The sequence below is a fragment of the Dama dama genome, chromosome 18 (genome assembly GCF_033118175.1).
Source record: "Dama dama isolate Ldn47 chromosome 18, ASM3311817v1, whole genome shotgun sequence".
NCBI classification, from domain to species: Eukaryota; Metazoa; Chordata; class Mammalia; order Artiodactyla; family Cervidae; genus Dama; species Dama dama.
Window position 1 is genome coordinate 102,288,013 of NC_083698.1, and position 23,101 is coordinate 102,311,113.

Consider the following 23,101-nt stretch of genomic DNA (forward strand, 5'->3'; position numbering starts at 1 on the left):
TTACTTATCTTAGCAGCAGGAGCCTAAATCAGTAACGATCTGGATGAGAAAATGTCCAGCCTCTTTGCAGGCTTTGAAAGCAGCAGTATGTTGTGGTACCTGATGGCAAGAGAGGAAAAATAGCATGGAATTGAACAGTTACTGTCTTCTACCCCTTATGTAGAAGAATTTTTTCCCTTATGCTGTTTTTAGCCTGCTCATTTCATGGGTGTCATGAGACAAAATGTGAAAGCAAAAGAGAGCAGTATATTTCAAAAGACCCAGTTACATCATAATTATTGTTGTTGTTTAGTTGCCAAGTCGTGTCTGACTCTCTTGTAACCACGTGGACTATGGCCCGCCAGGGTCCTCTGTCCATGGAATGTCTTTAAAACCCTACACAGATAACCAGACATGTGTTTGTGTAGTTAAGGTGATTCTTCTCCATTTCTCAATAGTTTCCCTTTTAAGTTCTTAGGGTTCATGACCCTAGAACTAGTATGGTGGATATGTTAATACATATTTTTGAAACAAATTGTGTTTTCCAATAGTCATAGCATTGGAGGTCCAGAATAGCACCCCCATGTACACTCAAGTGCACAGTAAAGTGGTTTGAGTCAATAGCCCTGAAATTCTAGTTATTTGGACACTACAGGGTCATCAGAAGTGTGTGTGTTAGTTGCTCAGTTATGTCCAACTCTTTGCAACGCCATAGACTGTAGCCCGCCAGGCTCCTCTGTCCATGGGATTCTCCAGGCAAGACACTAGAGTGGGTTGCCATTCCCTTCTCCAGGGGATCTTTCTGACCCAGGGATTGAACCTGCATTTCCTGCATTGCAGGCAGATTCTTTATTGTCTGAGCCACTAGGGAAGCCTGCAGGGTCATCATATGTGGGTAATAAATATATATACATAAATATATATATAAGAGCATCCTCTTCTTGATCTTCCCACCCATCTACCCCACCCCTTCTCCACTCAGAAAAAAAAAAAAAAGAGCTTTGGGAAAATAAGTCATGGTTCACAATTCTAGAGACTTGGCCTAAATAGCCTCGAGTTTCTCTCGTCATCCTATCCCTAGTTAAATGTTACTCGCGTCAGTCATGTCTGACTCTTTGCGACCCCATAGACTGTAGCCTGCCAGGCTCCTCTGTCCATGGGATTCTCCAGGCAAGAATACTGGAGTGGGTTGCCATTTCCTTCTCCGAGGGGATCTTCCCGACCCAGGGAACGAACCCTGGTCTTCTGCCTTGCAAGTGGATTCTTTACAGCCTGAGCTCCCATCCCTGTAGGGCCCAAATTCCAGAAAAAGTCCCAGGTTCAGGTTTGTTCAGGCTCCCTTCTGGGTTTGAGACGAGAACATGGCTTAAAGATAGGACCAAAGACAAGGCCCAAGAGGCCCCACTCCCCGCCCGGCAGGAGAGACGGGGCCCAGAAGGATGCCAGGCTCCTGGCGATCCTGCCCCAGGGGGGTCAGTCCCTCCTGGGCTGCCCAGGGCACACTGCCCAGCTGAGTGGGCAGCAGTGAAGGACACGGTGGTCTTCACTGGGTGAGAAGGGACACACAGAACTACAGAGAGAGAAACCCAAGAGGAGACAGTTTACTGTTCACGGTGGCCACGGGCTCATCTGGGAAGCAAGGAAAGGAAACAACATAAACGGATACAACCTTCAGAGGGGACACAGGCCCCCCACTCCATCTCTTCAGGACCACCATGCAGAGGTGAGGGGGAAGGACGGATGGGGCCGGGCCTCTTCCTTCTCAAATCAGCGTCTGGCAAAATGAGCCCTGAGTCCAGTCTCTCCTTCAACTTCGAGCCCCGTCTCCTCGGGGGCGCTCCAGCCGTCTAGGCTGGACGGCCTCTCGGTTCTTCGGCTCCACGACTAGGGGCCATGGCTACTCTTGTCTTCCTCGGGGGCCGGGGGCCGCTCCCCTGGGGCGGCCGGTGGTTCCTCCTGGGCCTGGCCGAGCGGGGCTCGTCCCGCTGCAGGCGGGGTGCTCTCGGGCACCTGGGCGAGGCCCGGAGAAGGCGGCCTACCGGAAGCCTGCGCGTAGGGGGCGGCAAACAGGTCCAGGAAGCAGCCGTCCACTCCCGGGGCGGGCGGACAGAAGGCGCCGGGGAACGGCAAGTCTGGCAGGCAGGGGTCGGCCCAGGGCACCGGACCTGTGGGGCCAGAGCACACAGCAGAGCGCGCGGCATGAAGGGCCCCTCCCTGCCGCACAGACACGGGTCAGGACCCCAGAGGGGGTCTCCCCTGGGACCAGGCACACTCCCTGCCTCTATGTCTCCAGGGCCTGGGGTGGGGGCACAGCGACGCAGAGCGCGGGCCACGGGCGGGAGGAGCCCGGGAACCAGAGTCGTTCTCCCACCTTCTTCTTTTGAGTCTCCTAGGGCGGTGACTCCAGGATACCCGGAGGCCAGGTGGCCCCTCGGACACTCCCATCATCTGCCATCTACTCTGCACCGAGTGTTTCACGCCCCTCATTCCTAGCCCTCACCAAGCCCTCGAAGAGATGGGAATGGTATCCCACTTCAGAATCCAGGAAGCTCAGGAGAACTAGTGATGGCTGAGCGGGATTCCATGCTTGGCTTTGCCTCCCTCCAAAGCTTGCTCTCTCAGAGAAGGAAATGGCAACCCACTCCAGTACTCCTGCCTGGAGAATTCCATGGATGGAGGAGCCTGGTAGGCTACAGTCCATGGGCTCACAAAGAGTCAGACACAACTGATCAACTTCACTTTCTTTCTTTCTATAGCTCCTTTTGGAGGTGGAAATGGTAACCCACTCCAGTGCTCTTGCCTGGAGAATCCCATGGACAGACGGGGCCTGGTGGGCTACAGTCTCTGGGGTTGCAAAGAGTCGGACATGACTAAGTGACTAACGCATATACAAAGCTCTCTCTTACTCTGCTCTGAAACCTCCAGGAAACTGGAGGACGAAGAGCTTCACCAAAACAGCCCGTCTTGGGGCTCGCTCCCCTCTCACCCTCCTCAAACACTGGCCGGGGGGGGGGGGGGGGGGCTTCTCTTCCAGCCCCGACTCACCCATGTTCCCGGCCGGCGGCTGCAGCAGGACGGGCCCCGACGGAGGGCCTGGGCAATAGCCCTGGGATGAGCCCCCACCGGGGCCACAGGACAAGGCGAAAAGAGGGTCTTCGGGCAGCGGTGGAGTCAGCGAGCTGGGCAAGGGGAAGGGGTGCAGGTATGGAAACTGGGGCTGGGGGTGTTGGAAGAACTGGGTCTGTGGCGTCTGGGAGAAGGGGCACAGTCCTGGCTGGCTGCTGCTGCTGGGTTGGTACTCCTGGGGCTCCAGGTCCTCTAAGTATGAGCAGGCAGGGGGTGGAGTGATGCTGTGGGGACAGAGGAGAACTTCCTGAGGCTCCGATGGTTTCACTCGGAGCCCTTCCCCCTCACCTGCCTCTCCACGAACCCCAGGCCTGATGCCTCCTCCTCTTCCTGCTCCAGCTCTCACCCTCCCTCCTCTACGGCTGTGATGTCCTGATCCTTCCCCTCCCCATCCCCTCACCACGTTTGCTAACTCCTTGCTTCTCTCGGGGCTTCCCTGGTGGCTCAGATGGTAAAGAATCCGCCTGCAATGCAGGAGACCCAGGTTCAATCCCTGGGTCAGGAAGATCCCCTGAAGGATGGAATGGCTACCCACTCCAGTATTCCTGTCTGGTGGGGGGCGGGGAACCCCATCTCTCAGTTACCCTCTCCCCTCCCAAGCTCCATCCATCTTTTCTCCTTCTGTGCCTCCCCCAGGACAGCTCAGTACAGCCCCCCGTGAAGTGGCAGACAGGTACCTTGTTCCCCACAACCCACAAGGGCCATCCTTGTGGCTGCTGTCGCTGCCCAGAGTATCCAGCAGCAGCGGCATCAGCTGGGGGGCGTGGACAGGGCCGAGGGGAAAGGGAAGGTTGGCTCTTCGGACAGGTGGGGGGCTGAAGAGTGGTGGGGTCACAGGCCCTCTCTGGGGGCCCTCATTCTGCAGGTTTGAGCCCAGAGTCTGGTCAGATGTCAGCAGCATGGACGGCTCTGGGAACAGAAGGCCACGGGGGGTTGTGAAAGTATGAAAACGGGGAGGGGGCACAGCCTTGGCAGTGCTGGAGGGGGTCAGAGTGCAAGAGGCCTGGGCCCCCCGGAAGAGGCCCCACTGAACAAAAACCTCGGAGAGCTCTGGCTGCTCCCAGGTCTTCCAAGAGAGAGCCCTTTGACTTTGCCGTCTTCCCCAGACAACCCTCAGAAGGGGGTCGGCTCACCTGGAAGGGAATCCTGAGGGAGGGTCCCAGGCTCCAGGTTCGCGGACTCGGTAGGTGGCAGCTCGGCCACAGAGCTAGAGGCAGACAGATCGGAGGCTGCAGGTCAAGGGGTCCCTGGACTCTGACCAGGGCTTCCAGGTAGGGAAAGCCACCCACACATCCAAGGTCTGTCTCCCTACGAGGCACTGGCAACTCCCAACCCCACCTGGTCCAAATCCTCTAAATATCAGCCGACAACTCTGGCTCGGACGGTAAAGAAGCCACCTGAGATGTGGGAGACCCGGGTTCGATCCCTGGGTCGGGAAGAGCCCCTGAGAAGGGAATGGCCTCCGGCTCCAGTATTCTTTCCTGGGACATCCCACGGACAGAGGAGCCTGGCAGGTTACAGTCCGTGGGGTTGCAGAGAGGTGAATGGCTAAGCAACTCACACACACGTACCCCATCATGTGCCCAGCCTTCCAACACCTTCCCCCTTCTAACCCCAGGATCCCAGCTTAGACCCCACCTCCTGCCCACAGGGAGGGGCCAGGTAGAGGAGAAAGTCTTACCTGCACTGGTTGCTGGCGGGGGCAGGGGCGGGACCGGCAGGTATGTCCTTACTCTCCTTCCCATTCATTTTTCGCCACTTGGCCCGGCGGTTCTGGAACCACACCTGTAGGGGAAAAGACACCTGAAGAGCTTGAGGAGCAGGGCAGAGCTGAGGCTTGGGCCCGCTGGCCCATGATGGCTGTGACTGAAGAGGTCCCCACACCACTCAGACTGGCATGAAGCGTTCATCTAGGTGGGGTCTGAGTCACCTCCCTGCATCATCTAAGGCCACAGCCGGGTGGAAACAGGCAAGAACACAGCCCTGGCTGAGGCCTCGCTCCAGCCCCTGCTGGGGAGCTGCTGGGTACTTGCTAAGCTCCCCCAGAGTCCTGGCACGTGGGCTCCCCTCCACCCCCAGACCGGGGGAGTCAGCACCCTTTACCATGATGCGTTGGGGAGTGACCCCCACCGTCTGGGCGATCTCCCGGCGCTTATCGCTGTCTGGATAGTGGTCGTCTTGGAAGAGCCTTTCTAGCTCCTCCAGCTGGTCTGGAAGAAGAAATCACTGGCTTTGAGGATGAACACCAGTGATGAGGAAGCAGAGGAGATACACATGCCTTCCAGGAGGGACCACTGTCCCCAACCCAAGGGCCTCCCACAGCCTGGTGGCTAAGTTCCCCCCGTGGGCTGGGGCCTCCTCTGGCTCGGGCTTTGTGGCAGGGAGCTGTGTGGTGGTTACTTTCCTGTTTCTTCCATGTCCCCATAAGAAAACGCAACCTTTCCCTCTGAGGGTCAGAAGTCATGGCCCTGCAGAGGTCAAGAGAAGTTCCAGCCAAGGTGACGCATAAGCTAACTGCTCTCCCGTCTCCTGGGGTCATGTTCTCTGTTGGGTCCACCTTTGCCCAGGGCCCCTCTGGTCTCCCCTCACCTCAGGGACTCACCCGAGCGGTACAGGGTGCGGGTCTTCTTCCGGACCTGGCAGGTCACTTCCGGGGCCCTCTGTTCCTGCTCCATGTTTTGGTTGTTCTGGGCCAGTGTGTTGAGGAGGTTGGCCATGTGGCAGGACCCCCGGCCTAACCCACAAGGCACGGGGTTGTACGCGGCCCGAGCCGGGTTAGTTCTGCTGGGAGATGCCTTCGAGGCCGGACCCACAGCGCTAGGCTTCTGCTCGCCGGCGGCTGGAGAGTAGGGCCTCTTCCCCGGCCTCCCCTCTGTCCCCGGGAAGGGAGGCCCTTGCCCCTGAGGCTGGGGTCTAGGCGAGGCCAGGGTTCTGGCTTCGCGGAGAGCCCCTGGGCTGGGGCGCTGGCAGGCTCTCCCAGCCCCAGCCCCTTCCCCAGGGGCCTCTGACGGCCTCTTCTCCTCAGAGATGGTGCAGGAAAGGGGCATGTCCTTGCCTGGGGCGTCCTGAGAGTGGGGGCCTGACCTCTGCAGGGCTTCCTCCTCCTCCAGCCTGGCAGCGGGGGACTTGCCTGCACCCTCCGGGCCTGCGGAGAGCCAGCACCCTGACTTCAGCCCAGGAGAAAGAAGAGCCTGGCCCAGGAGGACGTGCTGCTTCCTGGTCTGCAACTGGTGTCCTGTTTGACCTTAAGCTTTCGCTTGTCTACTTAGCAAACGCAGTAACAGTTCCAGGTGTACCTTCCTAACTCGGCTACTGTGAGGATCAAATGAGGGAATCCTTCTTGCCCGGAGAATTCCATGGACAGAGAAGCCTGGCAGGCTACAGTCCAGGGGGTCACAAAGAGTCAGACACAGCTGAGCTACTAACACATACGTACACACCTAGCTTGGAAAAGCAAAAGCACACAGATGCAACCATGAGAGGCCTGAGCTTGTGAACCTAGATGGTGGCAGAGCGATCCTAATTTGGGGGGAACTTACTCCCTGGGAGTTCCCAGGTTTCTCCCAGACACCTGGATTGTGAGTTTGAGGTGGAGACTCTGCAGCTGATCAAACTGGATCCCAGTCCTGCTCTGGACACAGCGTCAGGGCTCAGCGCAGGGACATGGCGGGACTGAGTGATGTCCAGGGGCCCAGATAAGGGCATCAGAGGGGAGCTAACAGGAAGGTCTACCCTCATCTCCCACAGAACTGGCTCTCTTCCTCACTGACCCTCCTCACCCCTATACACACCCTCATCTCCTCCCTGCAAAGCAGGACCTCAGCCAAGGGCCTGGGGCCCAGGTCAGCCCCCCTTTTACAGGTCTGGGTGACCTGACGGGCACTGAATGTTCCCATCACTCAGCCTCCAGCTTGTCTGTCCTTTTCTGAGCTATGACAGATTCATCAGGAGTTTACCAGGTCCTGGGCATGGTGCTAAGCACCTTTCAGAGATCAGTCCGGTCTGCATTTAATCCCTGTGAGGAAGGCATAGGCATCTCTCCCTTTAACAGATGAAGAAATGCGGATGGCAGAGTTGAGTGACTCGCCCAAACTCACAGCACAGGGCTTTTGTTCACTAGACGGAGCCCTTCCGAGGGTCACCAACCTGCCCCTCATTTCCCTCCCAGCTTATTCATAACCTCCACAACTCTCTCAGGTCAAGGAGCTGCTGTATTATTTCTTATTAAACTGGAATATTTTTTTTTTTTTGGAATATTTTTAAGTGGATGCTCACTGGTGTTTTGTTTTGGCCCCCACAGCAATGTGGGATCTTAGTTCCTCCACTAGGGGGTCTACCCAGGCCCCCTGCATTAGAAGCCCAAATCTTAACCACTGGACCACCAGGGAAGTTTCCAAGAGCGAGTTTTTTTGTTTTTTTAAATGAAAGTTGTGTGAGATGGACTAGCTTAAGGAACGGCTTTCTAACAGTGTGTAAAGAAAGATGTAGGTCACGGGCTAAGGTGCTTCCTCAGACCGTTTCCTAGTGTACAAGCTGGTGACAGGGTTTGCAGGCTTCTACTCCATGACTAAGCCGAGGCTGGATAGCGAAATGCGGAAGAAGGGACGGACTGGTTTTACAGTATTTTTGGAGCACTGGAGCCTAGCAAACTTGGTACACAGTAGGTGGTCACTAAAGGCAATGGATCAGAGGGATAGCTTTCCTAAAGCGGCTCAGTGGTAAAGAATCCGCCTGCCAATGCAAGAGACCCGATTCCAACCCCGAGTCAGGAAGGCCCACTGGAGAAGGGCATGGCACCCCTTTGCCTAGAGTATCCTTCCCTGGAGAATTCCATGGACAGAGGAGCCTGTTGGGCTACAGTTCATGGGGTCGCAAAGAGTCGGACACGACTGAGCGACGGAAGAACAACAAATGAGGGTGACAGGCCCTGGTAAGAAAGGTGATGGATCTTGGGACCTAGAACAGCAGAGCCTCAACCCTCTTTCCTTCTCTGCGCGTAGAGAGATCCGAACCCCAAAAAGGAAGCGTGCTCCCTGGCCCGTGACACCCCCTCGAGTCCCCCTCAGCTCCCAGCCCCGACCCTCCGGAGCTCTAGAGGCCTGGCCGCTGGGCCCCCAGGCTCCCGCGCACTCACCCCGCAACTCCGGGCCGAGCTCCCGGGTAGGCTCCATGGCCTGGACTCCGGCACGCGCCGCCCGCCGCCTAAAGAAGCCTCGGCGCGGGCAGGTGTGCGTCCGCGAGGCCCGCCCGGGAGGGCGGCGCGCGGGGCAGCTGCAGGCGCGAGGCCCGGGGCCACGCAGCTGCACGCCCCCGCCGAGGCCGAGAGGGGCGGGTGCGGCCGCTCCCCGGGGCTGGGGCCGATGCACGCGGGGCGTGGGCGACAGCCCGCCTCCAGGGCCCGCGACCAGGAGGCTGCGGCGGTCATCAGCGCCCACCATCTCCCAAGGCCGGCCTTGGCACTGGGCTCCGGTGGCGGCTTGCGCCTTGGAGACGGAGTCCTTCCTTGGGAACCCGGGGAGGCGACTTAGGGAGTCACTTATCCTGGGAGCCCCAAACCACTGCTCCACTGAGGTTCCCCCAAGCCTAAGCCCCCAAGACCCCATGCGGATTGGAAGGTTCGCTGGAGCCCCGAGCTAGAAGAAGCCAGGCCACGGGGTGAAGTCTACACGTCTCGGATGGACACAGTTGCCGGAGCCCTGGAGGCCACAGGTAAGCGGGCGGAGGGCGGGGAGGCCATGCGTGCTGCTCGGAGTTTTCGACTGTTTTCACCCGCTTGAGACCACTTTTACTCCCTGAAAATGGGTGGGGCGGAGGGCACAGAAGAGAGATCCTGCAGGCGTGATCTTTGTGACTCTCCGTTCACGGAACGTTTCTTGCCTTCTTTATAAAAGAATTTAAGAATTTAAAATTCTCGTGGCGTCGTCCTCCCATCTGCCCTTGAGTGGGAGGTGATGGCCAAATTGAAACAGGTGCTTGGTGCTGGGGGTGGGGGTGGGGGGCCGTCCAGGACCGAATCCAGGTGTTTTGCTTTTAGGATTGCAAAGACTCTGGACAGCGGGTGCTTTCAGGCTGTAATCACCTGTTGGTATATTTTTTTCTGCGCCTTAAATTCTTTTGAGGTGTTTGACCTACACATGTGAGCTTTGGAAAGCTGGCAGTTCTAAAATATAAACATATGAGCGAGTTAATTTTGTGATAACATGATCATAATTCCAGGCCCTCTGGTGTTTCATTCTGACTCAGTCAAGACGAATATCCTCAGGTAAATGAGCGGTTTAGAAATTGGGGCCAGTTTCAGCTAGAAATCCGGGCCATGTGAGCAAGAAAGAGAGGGCCGCAAAGTGGCTATGTTTGAGAAAAGTCACCATTTGGTGACATGGTGGTAACGAATACAGTAGTCTGCTTGATTAAAGATTTATAGGACACTGTCATGCCAGGCCGGGTGCAGAAGCTTACTGGCGGAGAGGGGATTAGAACAATGACACAAGAGAAGGAACAGTGTCCATTCAACGGAGAGGTCGGTGGTGGGTTAGAAGGCTGCACAGAGGAGCCGGAAGCTCTGCTGGACTCGGATTGGGGGTGGGGCCAGGAAAGGCCTTCGTGGAGGGGGTGACACAGATCTGTGAGCTGAAGGCTAAAGGGAGAGGCATTGCTACTGTGTCACAGCCCTGCTTAAACTCTGCAATGAGCCCTGCCTGCCTGTGTGATAAAAACCAAGCTCCCTGACCGGGAGAGGAGACTTCTGAGGTCTGGTTCTTTTCTCTGAAGCCTCAGCTCGCCTGCTGCCCACACCCACGTGTTCCAATTTTTTGTCTCTTTTGACCTTGTGTTTTTCAAGGAGCCCTTGCTGAAACCCCTTGGATCAGAATTTCTTTGGGAATTTGTTTAAAGTGTAGCTTCCAGGCCCCATTCCCACACACTTTAATTGGTCAGTCCAGAGAGGCATCTAGAAAGTGTAACAAGCCCCTCAGGTGATTCTTATTCACATCAGAGTTTGAGACACTCGGTAGATCTGCAAAAACAAAGTCCTGAAACCATCCTGGGGATAGAAGTGGGGAAAGTGGGTGGTGGGGGGTCTTTGTAGGGGAAGGACCTTTTGTCCTTTACTGAGGTATCTGCTGTAGTGCAGAATTAATCTCTTAATATTAGGTTATCCTATCTCATTAAGTTAAGAATAAATCATCCTTCCCCGCCATCATTTATGTTATATTTTCTCTCTGGTGACCCTCTGCCTGGGTGAAGGTCAGAAAAGCAAAGACTCAGTTACCCATAGACTGGCTGCCACGCTTGCACAGAACTTTGAAAAATATGAGGTCTAATTGTATAAAAGGGTTTGCTCTGAGGCTTAAGGAATTGAAGATGTTGGCATTTTCTCTTTTTAGAGTTTGTGATTTTATTAATAATCCTTTGGCCAAAAGTGAAAATACACACTGAAGGAAGAAGATGTTGGCATTTTCTAAACACATAAATGATTGAATTTGTTAGGCTTCGGCTATGACATTCAGGAAATTGAAGTTCTCTTTCTTTCTTTTTCTTTCTTCTTCTTTCCATTTTTCCTTCAATAATATTCTCGCCTTGCTGTTTTATGGCTTTCCAAAAGTGGTATGGTTTTGTTTGTTAATTTACATGAATATTTGATTTAGTTACTGTAAGTGAATTTAGTCTAAGAAAGCTTGGGAGTGTGTCTCGATGTGTTAGGTTGAGAAGGGAGTGTCTTTATAATATATGCTGTGAAGAGTTCCATCTTTCACAGAGAAGCTTCAAGGGAAGAAGGCAGAGAAGCGGGACAGCTCTTTATTGGGGGGATAAAAAATTTCTATTTTGGGGTACTTGGAAATATTTACTTCTAAGTCTTGATATAAGGCATCTTCATGATCTTTAAGCAAGTTCATGTATGTAACCTTGTTTAGAGGGAAGGGTTTTCTTTTGGGGTAGGGGAGGGGGTTGTCCTTGGTTCTCAGAGCCAAACTGTAAACCACCTCCTGTCCCCTTTTAGGAAGAGCCATTTATTCCAACATCTTTTCTTCTCCTTGATAGGTGAATGACAACAAAAAGGAAGAGGTCTGATGCTAGTAAAGAATATAATTAATCTTTTTTTTTTTTTAGTTTATGTGGAGTTAACCATACAGTTAGTTTAAACACATGAAATAAGCATTATCTGTCCTTCCTCCCTTCTTCTCTATAATGAGGAAAATAACCAATAAAAGGCAGTTGACTGAGAAAAGTTTTCAAAGCAGCAACATGGGGTAATTCATTCTTGGCTTCCATGCCTCCACGGGAGTACAGGGCAACAGGTCATTGGAAGTCCTGGGGCCAGAGGCAAAAATATGGTTGTGAAAGGCTGAAATCTGAACAGGCCCTGGGTCAGGAGCTCACAGTGCCCCCAAACACGGGAGATCAGGGCCCCAGGAAACAACCAGGAGGACAGCAGGGCCCAAGGCAGAGGAGGGCAAAGGGGAGCAGGATGTCCTGAGCCTGAGGAAGGCACGTGGCTGAACGATCAGATGAGTGCCGTCGGCTCCGTGTGACAAAGCCGAGGGTGGCTGCTACCGGGGGAGACCCTGGGGGCTTGCTGGAGTCTCTGCGGAGCTGCTTTGCTTGGGAAACCCCAGGAAAGGCTGCTTGGAGGTTGCTGGTGATGGGCATTGAGAACACCTGGCTTAGAGCAGAACCCGCCCCGGCAGTGAGAAAACAGGTTCTGGCATGAATTCGCCTGATCACTTCTAATCCCCGTGCCCCAGACTCTCAAGGTTTTCTGCATCTAACAAGAATAGTGAGCCTGTCTAAGCAGTGTGGTTGCTGCTGCTCGTTTTTAACTAGGCCGTGCTCATAATAAGGGGCTTCCCAGGTGGCTCAGATGGTAAAAAAACAAAACAAAACAAAACAAAAGCCAAACAAACAAAAACCCACTTGCCAGTGCAGGAGATGTGGGTTCGATCCCTGGGTTAGGGGGGTCCCCTGGAGAAGGAAATGGCAACCCACTCCAGTCTTCTTGCCTGGGAAATTCCATGGACAGAGGAGCCTGGTAAGCTACAGTTCATGGGGTTGCAAAGAGTCAGATGTGACTTCGTGACTGAACGACAGCTCATAATATATCACCATGACTTGTGTTTTTGTAATTTGCAAAGCGCTTTCCCTTCCACGCTAATCCCCTCCCGATGCACCTCTGTTTTATAGCAGACGGTCTCCTTTCTGCTCCCTTCTGCTCTTCTCCAGGATTGCAAAGCTGGGTGCTCACTAGAGCCTGGCATTGGAACTCGCCTCAAAACCTGGCCCCGACCTTCCCGCAGGCTTCATCTGTGTCTTCCTTCTCCTGTCTCCCCCCACCCACACCCCCGCTCCTATCTCCTCACAGTCTCCTCTCCTTCTGACCCTCTCAACCTCGCCCTGAATGGCCCTCGCCTTCTCATGCCTCAGGGCCACAGATCACATTGTTGATAGGCCTGAACATGGTCCAGTCCCTTTTACTTCTGGCAAAGTCTTACACTTCAAAGCCCAACCGGCGTATTCTCTTTCCTGGGAAGCCTATCTTGGCTTTCCAGCGCCAGAAGGAACTGCTGCTTCCTGCCTGCTCCCACTGTGCCGTGTTCACAACGATGTATTACATCACCTAACCCAGGCTGACCAGAGAATTCTGTGAACTCTCCACCAGCTGGTGAGTTCTTACGCCTTAATAAACATCTGTTCACACCAGGGGCTTCCTACCTGCTCTGCAAGTGTCAGCTCCCTGAATTTCCACAACCCCAGAAGGTTCTGTCGGTAGCCCCATTTTATCACGAAGAAACTGTGACATAGGGAGCTTATGTGCTTTGCCAAAGGTCACAGAGCTGGTAAGCGGCACACCCAAGAGCTGAACCCGGTTAGTCTGGTTCCCGCCTGTACTCGTAACCACCGGGCTTTCCTGTTTATTTCATTTATAATCTGTGTCAAGATCCTCCCAGGCTTGGCATGGCGGCTTGCACACGGGGATCAATAATTGTTCATTGACCAGAAATTGAGCACCATTGCCAGGAGTTAGAGAGCAGAGGGGGGGCGGGAGGTGGCTGTACCTGGGCCGGGCGGGCAGCACTGATAGACCTGTTCTGAATCTTGACCGTGGCGGTGGTTGCATGAGTCTACACTGAGCTAAAAAGGCATAGAACTAAACAGAGTCGGGGGCTTCCCTGGTGGCTCAGGTGGTAAAGAATCTGCCTGCAATGCAGGAGACCCGGGTTTGATCCCTGGGTCAGGAAGATCCCCTTGGAAAAGGGAATGGCAACCCACTCTAGTATCCTTACCTGGAGAGAGGAGACCTACAGGCTACCGTCTATGGGGTCACAAAGAGTCGGACACGACTGAGTGGCTGACGCACCCTAAAACAGAGTTGACCCTGGAACAGCATGAGTTTCAACTGCGCAAGTTCGTAAATGTGCAGATTTTTTTAAAAAATAACAAATACTGTATAATTACATGACCCACAGTGTATTACAGATGTGGAACCTCACATAGGGAAAAGCCACAGAGACAGAGGCCGATTATAAGTGGTGCATGGATTTTTGACTGTGCAGAGGATTTCGACTGACCTCTGCGTTGTTCAGGGGTCAAATATATATGGGACTCTCCAGGCAAGAATACTGGAATAGGTTGCTATTTCCTTCTCCAGGGAATCTTCCCAATTCAGGGATTGAACTCAGGTCTCCCACTTTTCAGGCAGATTCTTTCCTCTCTGAGCCACCGGGGAAGCCAAGTCCAGGCAATAATACTGGAGAGGGTTGCCATTTCCCTCTCCAAGGGATCTTCCCAACCCAGGAATCCAACCCAGGTCTCCTACATTTCAGGCAGATTCTTTACTGACTGAGCTACGAGGGAAGCCCCACGTATATATACATATACATGTAAATGAGTGTGTGTAAAACTGGTAAAATCTGAGTAAGGTCTGTGGATTGTACCAATATCAGTTTCCTGGTGTGATTTTATACTGTAGTTATGCAATATGTTACCAGTGGGGCAAGGGAATATGGGATCTCTCTGTATGATTTCTAACACTTCCTGTGAGACTACAATTATTTCTCTGATGTCCAGGGGTAGGGTCATGGCTCCCAGGAGAAGTTGCTCTGCCAGGAGCCCTCAGGGTGCAGAAAGAGAACTCTGCCTTCTGGCCAGAGTGAGTTTGTTACTGTTCTTCTCTTGCTTTCAGGACATGGACTTGTGTCCTCCTGGGCTTTGATGCCTTCATTGTCTTCTGTGACCTGGTTACTCACCCCCTTCAGAGCCAGTGAGTCATGTGAAAGGTGAGGTCACATCATGGTCAGCAGGTTCCTCTGTGCTTTAGGGCACCAAGCTTTAAGGTCCACTAACATTAGAGTGACAGTTCCAGCTCTTTGGAATTGAAGATGAGCTGCCCTTGTCTTTAAATGTCTCTTTTTGCTTGATATCAATCAAGAGCAAGATCACTCGTGTAGGTTAGAAGCTACCAGCAACTTCCCTTGCCTGCTGGAGGGGATGGTGAAATATTAGGCGTACGTTTAAGTGGGACAGAGAGATGAAGTGATAGAAGACTAGATTGATTACCCGAGAAATAATTAGGCCTGCAAAACCTGTCACAAAGTTTGTTGGAATGACAAGGGGGCAGTAGAACCGGACGGGCTGCTAGACCCCGTTTTAAGCTTGCAAAAAGACTTCCGATCTTCTCTATCTTGTAACTGAGGCGCTGTGTGTGTTATTAAATTGATACAGGGGAACTTGGGCCTTGCCTGGGCCACCTGGCATTCATTAGGCTGTGTCATGCAGAGTTCCAAAGAGAGGGAGCAAAAAGCTACAGAGATGGGGAAAGACATATTTGGAGTCAGAGATGCACCAGACAATATAGACATGAATGTGAGCAAACTCTGGGAGACAGTGGAGGACAGAGGAGCCCGGTTGCTGCAGAGTCCATGGGGTCGGAAAGAGTCAGACACGGCTGAGCAGCTGAACAAAAACAAGAAGACGATGTTAGATCCATCTTCTTTAGTCAGGAGGTAAAATTTCTGGTCTGAACTCTCAGATATGCCGCTCCAAGGCCCGTTGGGTTTGGGCTCACCAGCAAGGCTCACTGTTGGCTTTCAGACTTCTCAAGCTTAACCTTATTTTCAAACGGAACTTCCGATTCCCGCCCGAAAACCTGTAACACCCCCAAACCTCCCCCTCTTTGTATCAGTCACCCAGTTGGAATCATCCTTGATTTTGTGCTCTCCCTCACAGCTTATGTATGAGCTGCTAGAACATTTCAGCCAGTTCAACCTTCAGAGCCTTTAACTTTGCATCTCAAAGCTTTTAGCTTCTCTCCATCATCACCGATCCAAGCCCCTCTCCTCTCGGGCCTGTTCTTTAGTTAACAGTTTCCTAAACACATCTCCTGTTTCCAGTCTTATCCCACTGTAATCCATTCTCCACAGGCTGGCTAGGGAGACAGTCTTAACATGGAAATTGCCATATGTGACTCTGCTGTTTATCTGCTTTAACGACTTCCCATTGTACTGGGAGCAAAATAAACATCTTACCAAAGCCCTGCCGATCTGGCTCCCGCTTCATCTCAGGTGACTGTTGTGGTTGTTCAAGCACCTTAGACATACTACATTCTTCTGTCTCAGGGTCTTTACATATCCTGTTCCCATGCCTGCAAACCCTCTTGGTGGTTTTTAAGGCTGATTTCTACCCAGGTCTTGGCTTAAGTGTTATTTCTGCATGCAGCATCCTTTGGCCACATTATCTACCTAACACCTACTTCCTAGTATTTTCTCTGTTTTTATTACTATTCTTAATACAACATGTAATTATACTTTAGTTTACAGACTGTCTCCTCTACAGTATCTTGAGCTCCCTGGGTGCTGAAACTACTGGTTTGTTTTGCCAGTATAAATCTATGTAAACAGCAGGCCTGGCATAGTGGCTGACTTATACATGTTAGCTATTTGGCTAATGAATGTGTGTGTGTGTGTGTGTGTGTGTGTGTATGCGCTCACATGCTCAGTCATGTCTGACTCTTTTGCAGCCCCATAGACTGTAGCCCACCACGTTCCTCGGTCCATGGAAAATTTCAGGCAAAAATGCTGGAATGAGTTGCCATTTTCTCCTCCAGGGGATCTTGCCGACTTAGCAATTAAACCCAAATCAAGTCTCCTGCATTGGCAGGCAGATTCTTCACCACTCACACCTCCTGGGAAGACAGATGAATGGATGAGTAAAAATACGGGTTTTTTTTTTTTTTTTTTTTCAGTTGGAAGGGAGAAAAAGATTATCAGATTCAGTTTCTGGTAATTCATAACCTGATATATAACAGGATTTGATAAGGCCATTAAGTTGGAATGGTTCCTGAAAGTGTGGGCCATTTTGAGAACTGAGGAAACCAGAACCCAGGGGTAAAATGTGGCATTTTAGTGCTTGTTGTATGGAACACAGCGAGACTTGGCAGGCCTCTGTGGTAAAGTCCATATTCATCAGAGGCCATGGCTTTTCAGAGAAAGAGCAAAAGACAGAGTTACAGCTTGTTAGAGCTTGTTCAGTCTTCAGAAAAAGACACAAGCAGCTTTATATTTAGAATGGGTTTTTTATAGACCACGTATAGGTGGGTCTTGTTTTTTTTTTTTCCAATATGACACCCTCTGCCTTAATTTTTAAGATGTTTAGTCCACTTACACAATGTATCATTCACAAATACTGATTATTAATATGGTTGGGTTTAGATCTACCCTCTTGCTGTTGTTTTCTATTATCATATCTTTTTATGCCTTATTTTTGAGTTCAGTTCAGTCTCTGTCAATGTCCAACTCTTTGTGACCTCATGGACTGCAGCACACCAGGCTTTCCTGTCCAACACCAAATCCTATAGCTTGCTCAAACTCATGTCCATCGAGTCGGTGATGCCAACCAACCATCACATCCTCTGTGGTCCCCTCCTCCTCCTGCCTTCAGTCTTGCTCAGCATCAGGGTCTTTTCCAGTGAGTCAGTACTTTGCACCAGGTGGCCAAAGTATTGGAGCTTCAGCATCAGTCCTTCCTATGTCTACTCAGGACTGATTTCCTTTAGGATTGATTGGTTGGATCTCCTTGCAGTCCAAGGGACTCTCAGGAGTCTTCTCCAACACCACAGTTCAAAAGCATCCATTCTTTGGCACTCAGCTTTCTTTATAGTACAACTCTCACATCCATACATGACCACTGGAAAAACCACAGCTTTAACTAGACAGACTTTTGTTGGCAAAGTAATGTTTCTGCTTTTTAAAATGCTGTCTAGGTTAGCCATAGCCTTTCTTCTAAGGAGCAAGCGTCTTTTAATTTCATGACTGCAGTGAGGGTCCACAGTGATTTTGGAGCCCAAGAAAATAAAGTCTGTCACTGTATCCATTGTTTCACCGTCTATTTGCCATGAAGTTATGGGACTGGATGCCATGATCTTAGTTTTTTGAATGTTGAGTTTTAAGCCAACTTTTTCACTCTCCTCTTTCACTTCCATTAAGAAGCTTCTCAATTCCTCTTCGCTTTCTGCCATAAGGATGGTGTCATCTGCATATCTGAGGTTATGGATATTTCTCCCAGCAATCTTGATTCCAGCTTGTGCTTCATCCAGCCCAGCATTACGCATGATGTACTCTGCATATACGTTAAATAAGCAGCGTGACAGTGTACAGCCTTGACATACTCCTTTCCCAATTTGGAACCAGTCTGTTGTTCCATGTCTGGTTTTAACCATTGCTTCTTGACCTGCCTACAGATTTTCTCAGGAGGGTGTAAGTAAGTGTCATTTTTGAGTAATTAAGTGGTTATATGATTCAGTTTTATCTCATTTGTTGGCTTATGAATAATAACATTGATTTATGACATTTATTGACTATTTTTAGTGATGGCTTTAGGACTTTGTGGGTATATGTCTAACTATCACTGAAGCTTACCTTCAAGTGAAATTATACCATTTCACAAAAGATATAAGAGCCTTGCAACAGTGTATTTCTGTTTTCTGTCTCTTTCTTTCTACTATTGTAAAACCTTTCTCTTCTACATGTTATAAAACACATAATACATTGTTACTATTTTTGCTTTCAACAGTCAGTGATTTTTTAAAATGCTTTAAAAAGAAAATATCATACAGTAACACATATATACAGAATCTAGATCAATTTATTTAGAAACAGACATAGAGAACAGACTTATGGACACGGGGTGGGAGAGGAAGGGGAAGGTGAGATGTATGGAGAGAATAACATGGACAGTTACATTGCCAAATGTAAAATAGACAGCCAATGAGAATTTGCCACATGACTCAGCGAACTCAAACAGGGGCTCTGTAACAACTTAGGGGAGTGGGATGGGGAGGGAGATGGGAGGGAGGTTCAAGAAGGAGGGGCTTATGTATATACCTGTGGCTGGTTCATGTTGTATTTGGCAGAAAACAACAAAATTCTGCAAAGCAATTATCCTTCAATTAAAAAATAAATTTTTTTAAAAAATAAGAAAAAATACTATTTTATATTTACTTTGGTGTTTACCATCAGTAAGCATTTATTCCTTTGGAAAGAACAGATTTCCATCTAGTATCATTTTCCATGTTAAAGAAATTCCTTTACCATTTCTGGTAAGACCATTTCAGTGGTAAATTTCTTACCATTTCTTAGTGGTATAAATCTGATGATGGATTTTTCAGCATTTATATGTCTGAATAGTCCTTATTTTACCTTTATTTTTGAAAACTGGGTGTAGAGTTTTAGGCTGACAGTTGTTCTTCCTTTTGGCACTTTATGTTTTTTTAATTTTTATTTTAAAAATTTAATTGGTGGAAAATTGCTTTACAGCTTTGAGTTGGTTTCTGCCATACAACAATACAAACCAGTCATAATTATACATGCACACACACACATATATATTTCCTTCTCCTGAGCCTCCCTCCCCTCCCTCCATCCCACTCCTCCATGTCATCACAGAGTGCCATGTGGGCTTCCTGTGTTATTTAGCAACTTCCACTATTTTACATGTGATAGGGTATATATACCAATGCCACTTTCTCAATTCATCCCACCCTCACCTTCCGCCAGTGTATCCACAAGTCTGTTCTCTACTAGGTTCATCAGGACCATTTTTCTAGATTCCGTGTATATATGCCTGTTTTTCTCTTTATGACTTTTTTCTCTTTCTGACTTGCTTTGCTCTGTATAGCAGGCTTTAGGTTCATCTAATTCACTACAACTGACTCAAATTTGTTCCTTTCTATGGCTGAGTAATATCCCATTGTAAAATGTACCACAGCGGTTTTATCCATTCATCTGTCATTGGACAACTAGGCTGCTTCCATGTCCTGGCTATTGTAAATATTGCTGCAATGAACACTGGGGTACATGTATCTTTTAGAGTTGTGGTTTTCTCAGAATATACGCCCAGTAGTGGGATTGCGGGGTCATATGGTAGATTTATTCCTAGTTTTTTAAGAAATCGCCATGCTGTTCTCCACACAGTTGTACCAATTTCCATTTCCATCAACAGTGCAGGAGGGTTCCCTTTTCTTCACATCCTTTCCAGCATTTATTGTTTGTAGATATTTTAATGATGACCATTCTGACTGGTGTGAGCATTTCTCTAATAATGAGTGATATTGGTCATCTTCTCATGTATTTATTGGCCATCTGTATGTCTTCTTTGGAGACTTTTTGATACTTTAAAGATATGGGTCCACTGTCTTTTGCCTTGTATTGTTCCTGAAGAGAAGCCTGCTATCATTTTTAAATTTGTTCCTCTGCTTCTATGCCTTTAGTGGATTTTAAGATTTATCTCTTGATTACTGGCTTTGCAGATTGATTATCACACACCTTAGTGTATATTTTTTAACGTGTCTTGTGCTAAGGGTTCGTATCACTTCTTGGATTTGTGCTTTCTTAGTTTCCAGCAAATTGGGGGGTTTTTCATCCATTAGTTCTTCAAATATTTTTTCTGTCTCTTCTTCTCTTCCCTTCTTTGGGGACACAAATTATACTTTAGCCTTTTGAAATTGTCTTATGGTTCACTGATGCTTTATATGCTGCTTTTCTCTTTTAGTAGTCCATTTCTTCTCTGTGTATCATTTTGGTGAGTTTCTATTTCTATGCCTCAAAGTTTTCTAATCTTCAGTATCTATAATTAATTCCATTCAATTTACTTGTCATCTAAGACACTGATTTTTTTTTTCCATCTCTAGAAATTTGATTTGGGTCTCACGTCCTCCATGTTTCTACTTAACATACACACATTGTCCTTTGCATTCTTAAATGGAATGTAATTATGTAATTGTCTTGTATGGAATGTAATTATGAATGTAATCACTGAATGTTCTTGTCTACTGTTATTGAATCTGTTTCTATCAATATGCTTTTGTCCTAATGACGAGTCATATTTTCTTGCTTCTTTGAATATCTGGAAATGTATTAGATGTCAGACATTTTAGTTGTATAAATAGGAGATGTGTATGTAAACAGATGCATTTATATCTATATCTCCTATTATACAACAAGATCTGTGTGTGTATACATACACACACACACATATATGTTAGTTTATTCTTGAGGTTTGCTCTGTGTTATGTTATTTGCAAACACTTTAATCTTTTCAGAACTCACTTCTAAGTTCTGTTACATAGAACCTGAGAAGCTTTCAGTCTAAGGCTGACTCTCCTGACTTCAAAGGCACTACCTTCTGAGCACTCGACTGGAAGGGTTCGTACACTCTGGCCTACAGGACTGCAGACTATCCCTGGCACTGTGTGACCGCCAAGATTGTTTTGCCTTTTCACTGGTTCTTTTCCCAGCCAAGGTAATTTCCCCATGCACATGCAGTGATCAGTACTCAAGTGGGGATTTGACGGGGAACCCCCTGGAGATCTCTGAATTTTTTTTCTGCAGTATTCTCTCAATGCAGCTCTATCCACTCCGTGTAGGGCTTCCTTTCCGCTACTCCATCCTGTGAATTCCCTGAATTCTCAGTCCTGTATCCTCAACCTGCCCTAGAATTTCCTCCCACCATTAACTGGGATAATTGTAGGGCTCAGGTCATTGATTTCTCATTTCTCAGGAATGACTGTTCTGCATCGGCTGTTGTTCAGTGCCTGAAAGTCATGTCTCATAGATTTTGTATAGTTTTTACTTGTTTGTATGGTTTTACTTGTTTAAGGTGGTAGGGCAAATCTGATGCTGTCTGTTACTCCATATTGGCTGGAAGTACTCACAAACTGCCTCTTAAATTTCTGTTAGTTCTCCCCTGCCTACAAAGTCAAGTTCAGATCCCTTAGTTTAGTATACCCAGTCCTTTACAAGCTGACCTCATGACGACCCCAGCCCTCACCCTACCCATTTTCAGTAAATCAAAACAATTTGCCAAATCTTGTTCGCATCCAAACTTTTTCAGCCTCAGTGCATTGTTGTTGTTGTTTGTAATCTCTAAGTCATGTCCAACTCTTTGTGACCCCATGGACTGCAACATGCCAGGCTTCCCTATCCTTCACCATCTCCCAGAGTTTGCTCAACTCATGTCCTTTGAGTCGATGAGGCCATTCAACTATCTCATCCTCTGCCACCCTCTTCTCTTCCTCCCTTCAATCAACGCATTGCACATGCCCGTCTCTCCACCGAGGAAGACCTTCTTCCAGTGTATCCCCCATCTAGCCAAATTCTACTTGTTCTTTAAGACCCAGCTCAATTATATATTCCTCTCTTAAACATTTCCAGACCTCAGTGTTAGCTGCTGCTGCTGCGTGTTGTCTCAGCACTGAGGGCATACCTCTGCCATAGATGTAGGACACTTTTATAGAGATCCTTAGCTAGGCTTCTACACCTGACTGAGGTCTCCTAGTCTTCTTGAGGGTAAGAACTTTTATGCCTTAGGCACATTTTCATCCCTCAGCCTAGCCCAGGACCCAACTTGTAGTAGATTCTCGGCAAGTGTTTGCTTAAGGAATGAACATCCTGTCTCAGTGCAGATAGTATTGGCTTGCCCATTCATGGAACTTGGAAATTATAAATAAGAAAACTGAAATATGACTTGCATTAGAAGGGCTGTCATTGTGTTGCAGGTGTTCTAATGATGGTTATCAGTGGGGGTGCTGAGCAGGTGTGGCTTTCTTCCAGGACGTTATCCCACCGTCAAAGCAATTTATAACCAGTAGTTATTTCTCTCTTTCACAGATGGTATACTTCTGTGATTTCTGTAAGAAGTAAGTACAGGAAAAGTTATTCCTTGGGAGTTGCTTTGAGCTCATGTAATCCTTATTAAAGCATCAGCTTCAACTCTGAGAGATGGTTGTCATCAGGATATAATTCTGACATGATTGAAAGCCAGGATCTTAGAGACTTAGAACTGAGATATCCCTGAATTGCCTTAGACATGTACAATTAGGATAATGTGTATTGGAAATTCAAGCTTCTTGATTGTTCTTTTTTTTTCACTTGTCGTAATACTTTTACTTTTTAATTTTATTTTTAATTGGAGGATAATTGCTTTACAATATTATAAGGGTTTCTGCCATATATCAACATGAATCAGCCACAGGTATACATATGTCCCCTCCCTTTTGAATCTCCCTCCCATCTCCCACCCCATCCCACCCCTCTAGGTTGTCACAGAGCACCAGATTTGGGTTCCTTGCATCATAGGCAAATTCCCACTGGATATCTGTTTTATGTATGGTAATATATATGTTTCAATGCTTGATTGTTCTTGAAAGCCAACAATTTAGAAAAGAGCAAACATTTTGGAAGCCTGACTCCATAACCAAGATGGGAAAGGGTAATCAGCTGTGTCACCAAATAAAGCAAAACCCACCTAAAATGTACAGAAAAAAATCCTGAGTTTATTTACTTGCTTGCCGGGCAAGAGAAGATGGAGAACTGAAGAAACTCACTGAATGACTTGGGGATGGTGGGAGCATGGATCAAGGGGCTTTATCTGCTAGAATGAAGGCTTCATAATGGTTATGCTGAGCAGTGATTGAAAACTCCTTCCTCTCTGAATGGCCCAGGATACTCTA

The 23,101-nt window shown here is 48.9% G+C and overlaps 1 protein-coding gene and 1 long non-coding RNA gene across 2 annotated transcripts in view; one reads left to right on the forward strand and one right to left on the reverse strand.

Moving 5' to 3' along the window:
- Positions 1-1,863: 1,863 nt before the first annotated feature.
- On the reverse strand, positions 1,864-8,708 carry NOBOX (NOBOX oogenesis homeobox). Its single transcript, XM_061166570.1, has 8 exons — positions 8,240-8,708; positions 5,708-6,250; positions 5,209-5,315; positions 4,787-4,890; positions 4,239-4,312; positions 3,783-4,014; positions 3,025-3,329; positions 1,864-2,144 (listed from the first exon to the last, which is right to left on the reverse strand). Exons 1-8 carry the CDS (start codon positions 8,706-8,708, stop codon positions 1,864-1,866), a joined length of 2,115 nt encoding a protein of 704 aa, XP_061022553.1.
- A 3,947-nt stretch (positions 8,709-12,655) lies between these two features.
- Positions 12,656-23,101, forward strand: part of LOC133072594 (uncharacterized) — a 66,334-nt gene continuing 55,888 nt past the window's right edge. Inside the window, exons 1-2 of the long non-coding RNA XR_009696772.1 lie at positions 12,656-12,760; positions 14,282-14,375. This is a non-coding gene — a long non-coding RNA (uncharacterized LOC133072594). The remainder of the gene's footprint in view (positions 12,761-14,281; positions 14,376-23,101) is intronic.

Excerpts from the sequence above, each read along its gene's own strand:
- NOBOX (XM_061166570.1), bottom strand. The coding sequence starts at position 8,708 with ATGGGGTCTTGGGGGCTTAGGCTTGGGGGAACCTCAGTGGAGCAGTGG. Across the intron at positions 5,316-5,707 it reads CCGCACCCTGTACCGCTCGG|ACCAGCTGGAGGAGCTAGAA; the intron begins GTGAGTCCCTGA and ends TTCTTCTTCCAG. Across the intron at positions 4,313-4,786 it reads CCCGCCAGCAACCAGTGCAG|CTCTGTGGCCGAGCTGCCAC; the intron begins GTAAGACTTTCT and ends GTCTGCCTCTAG.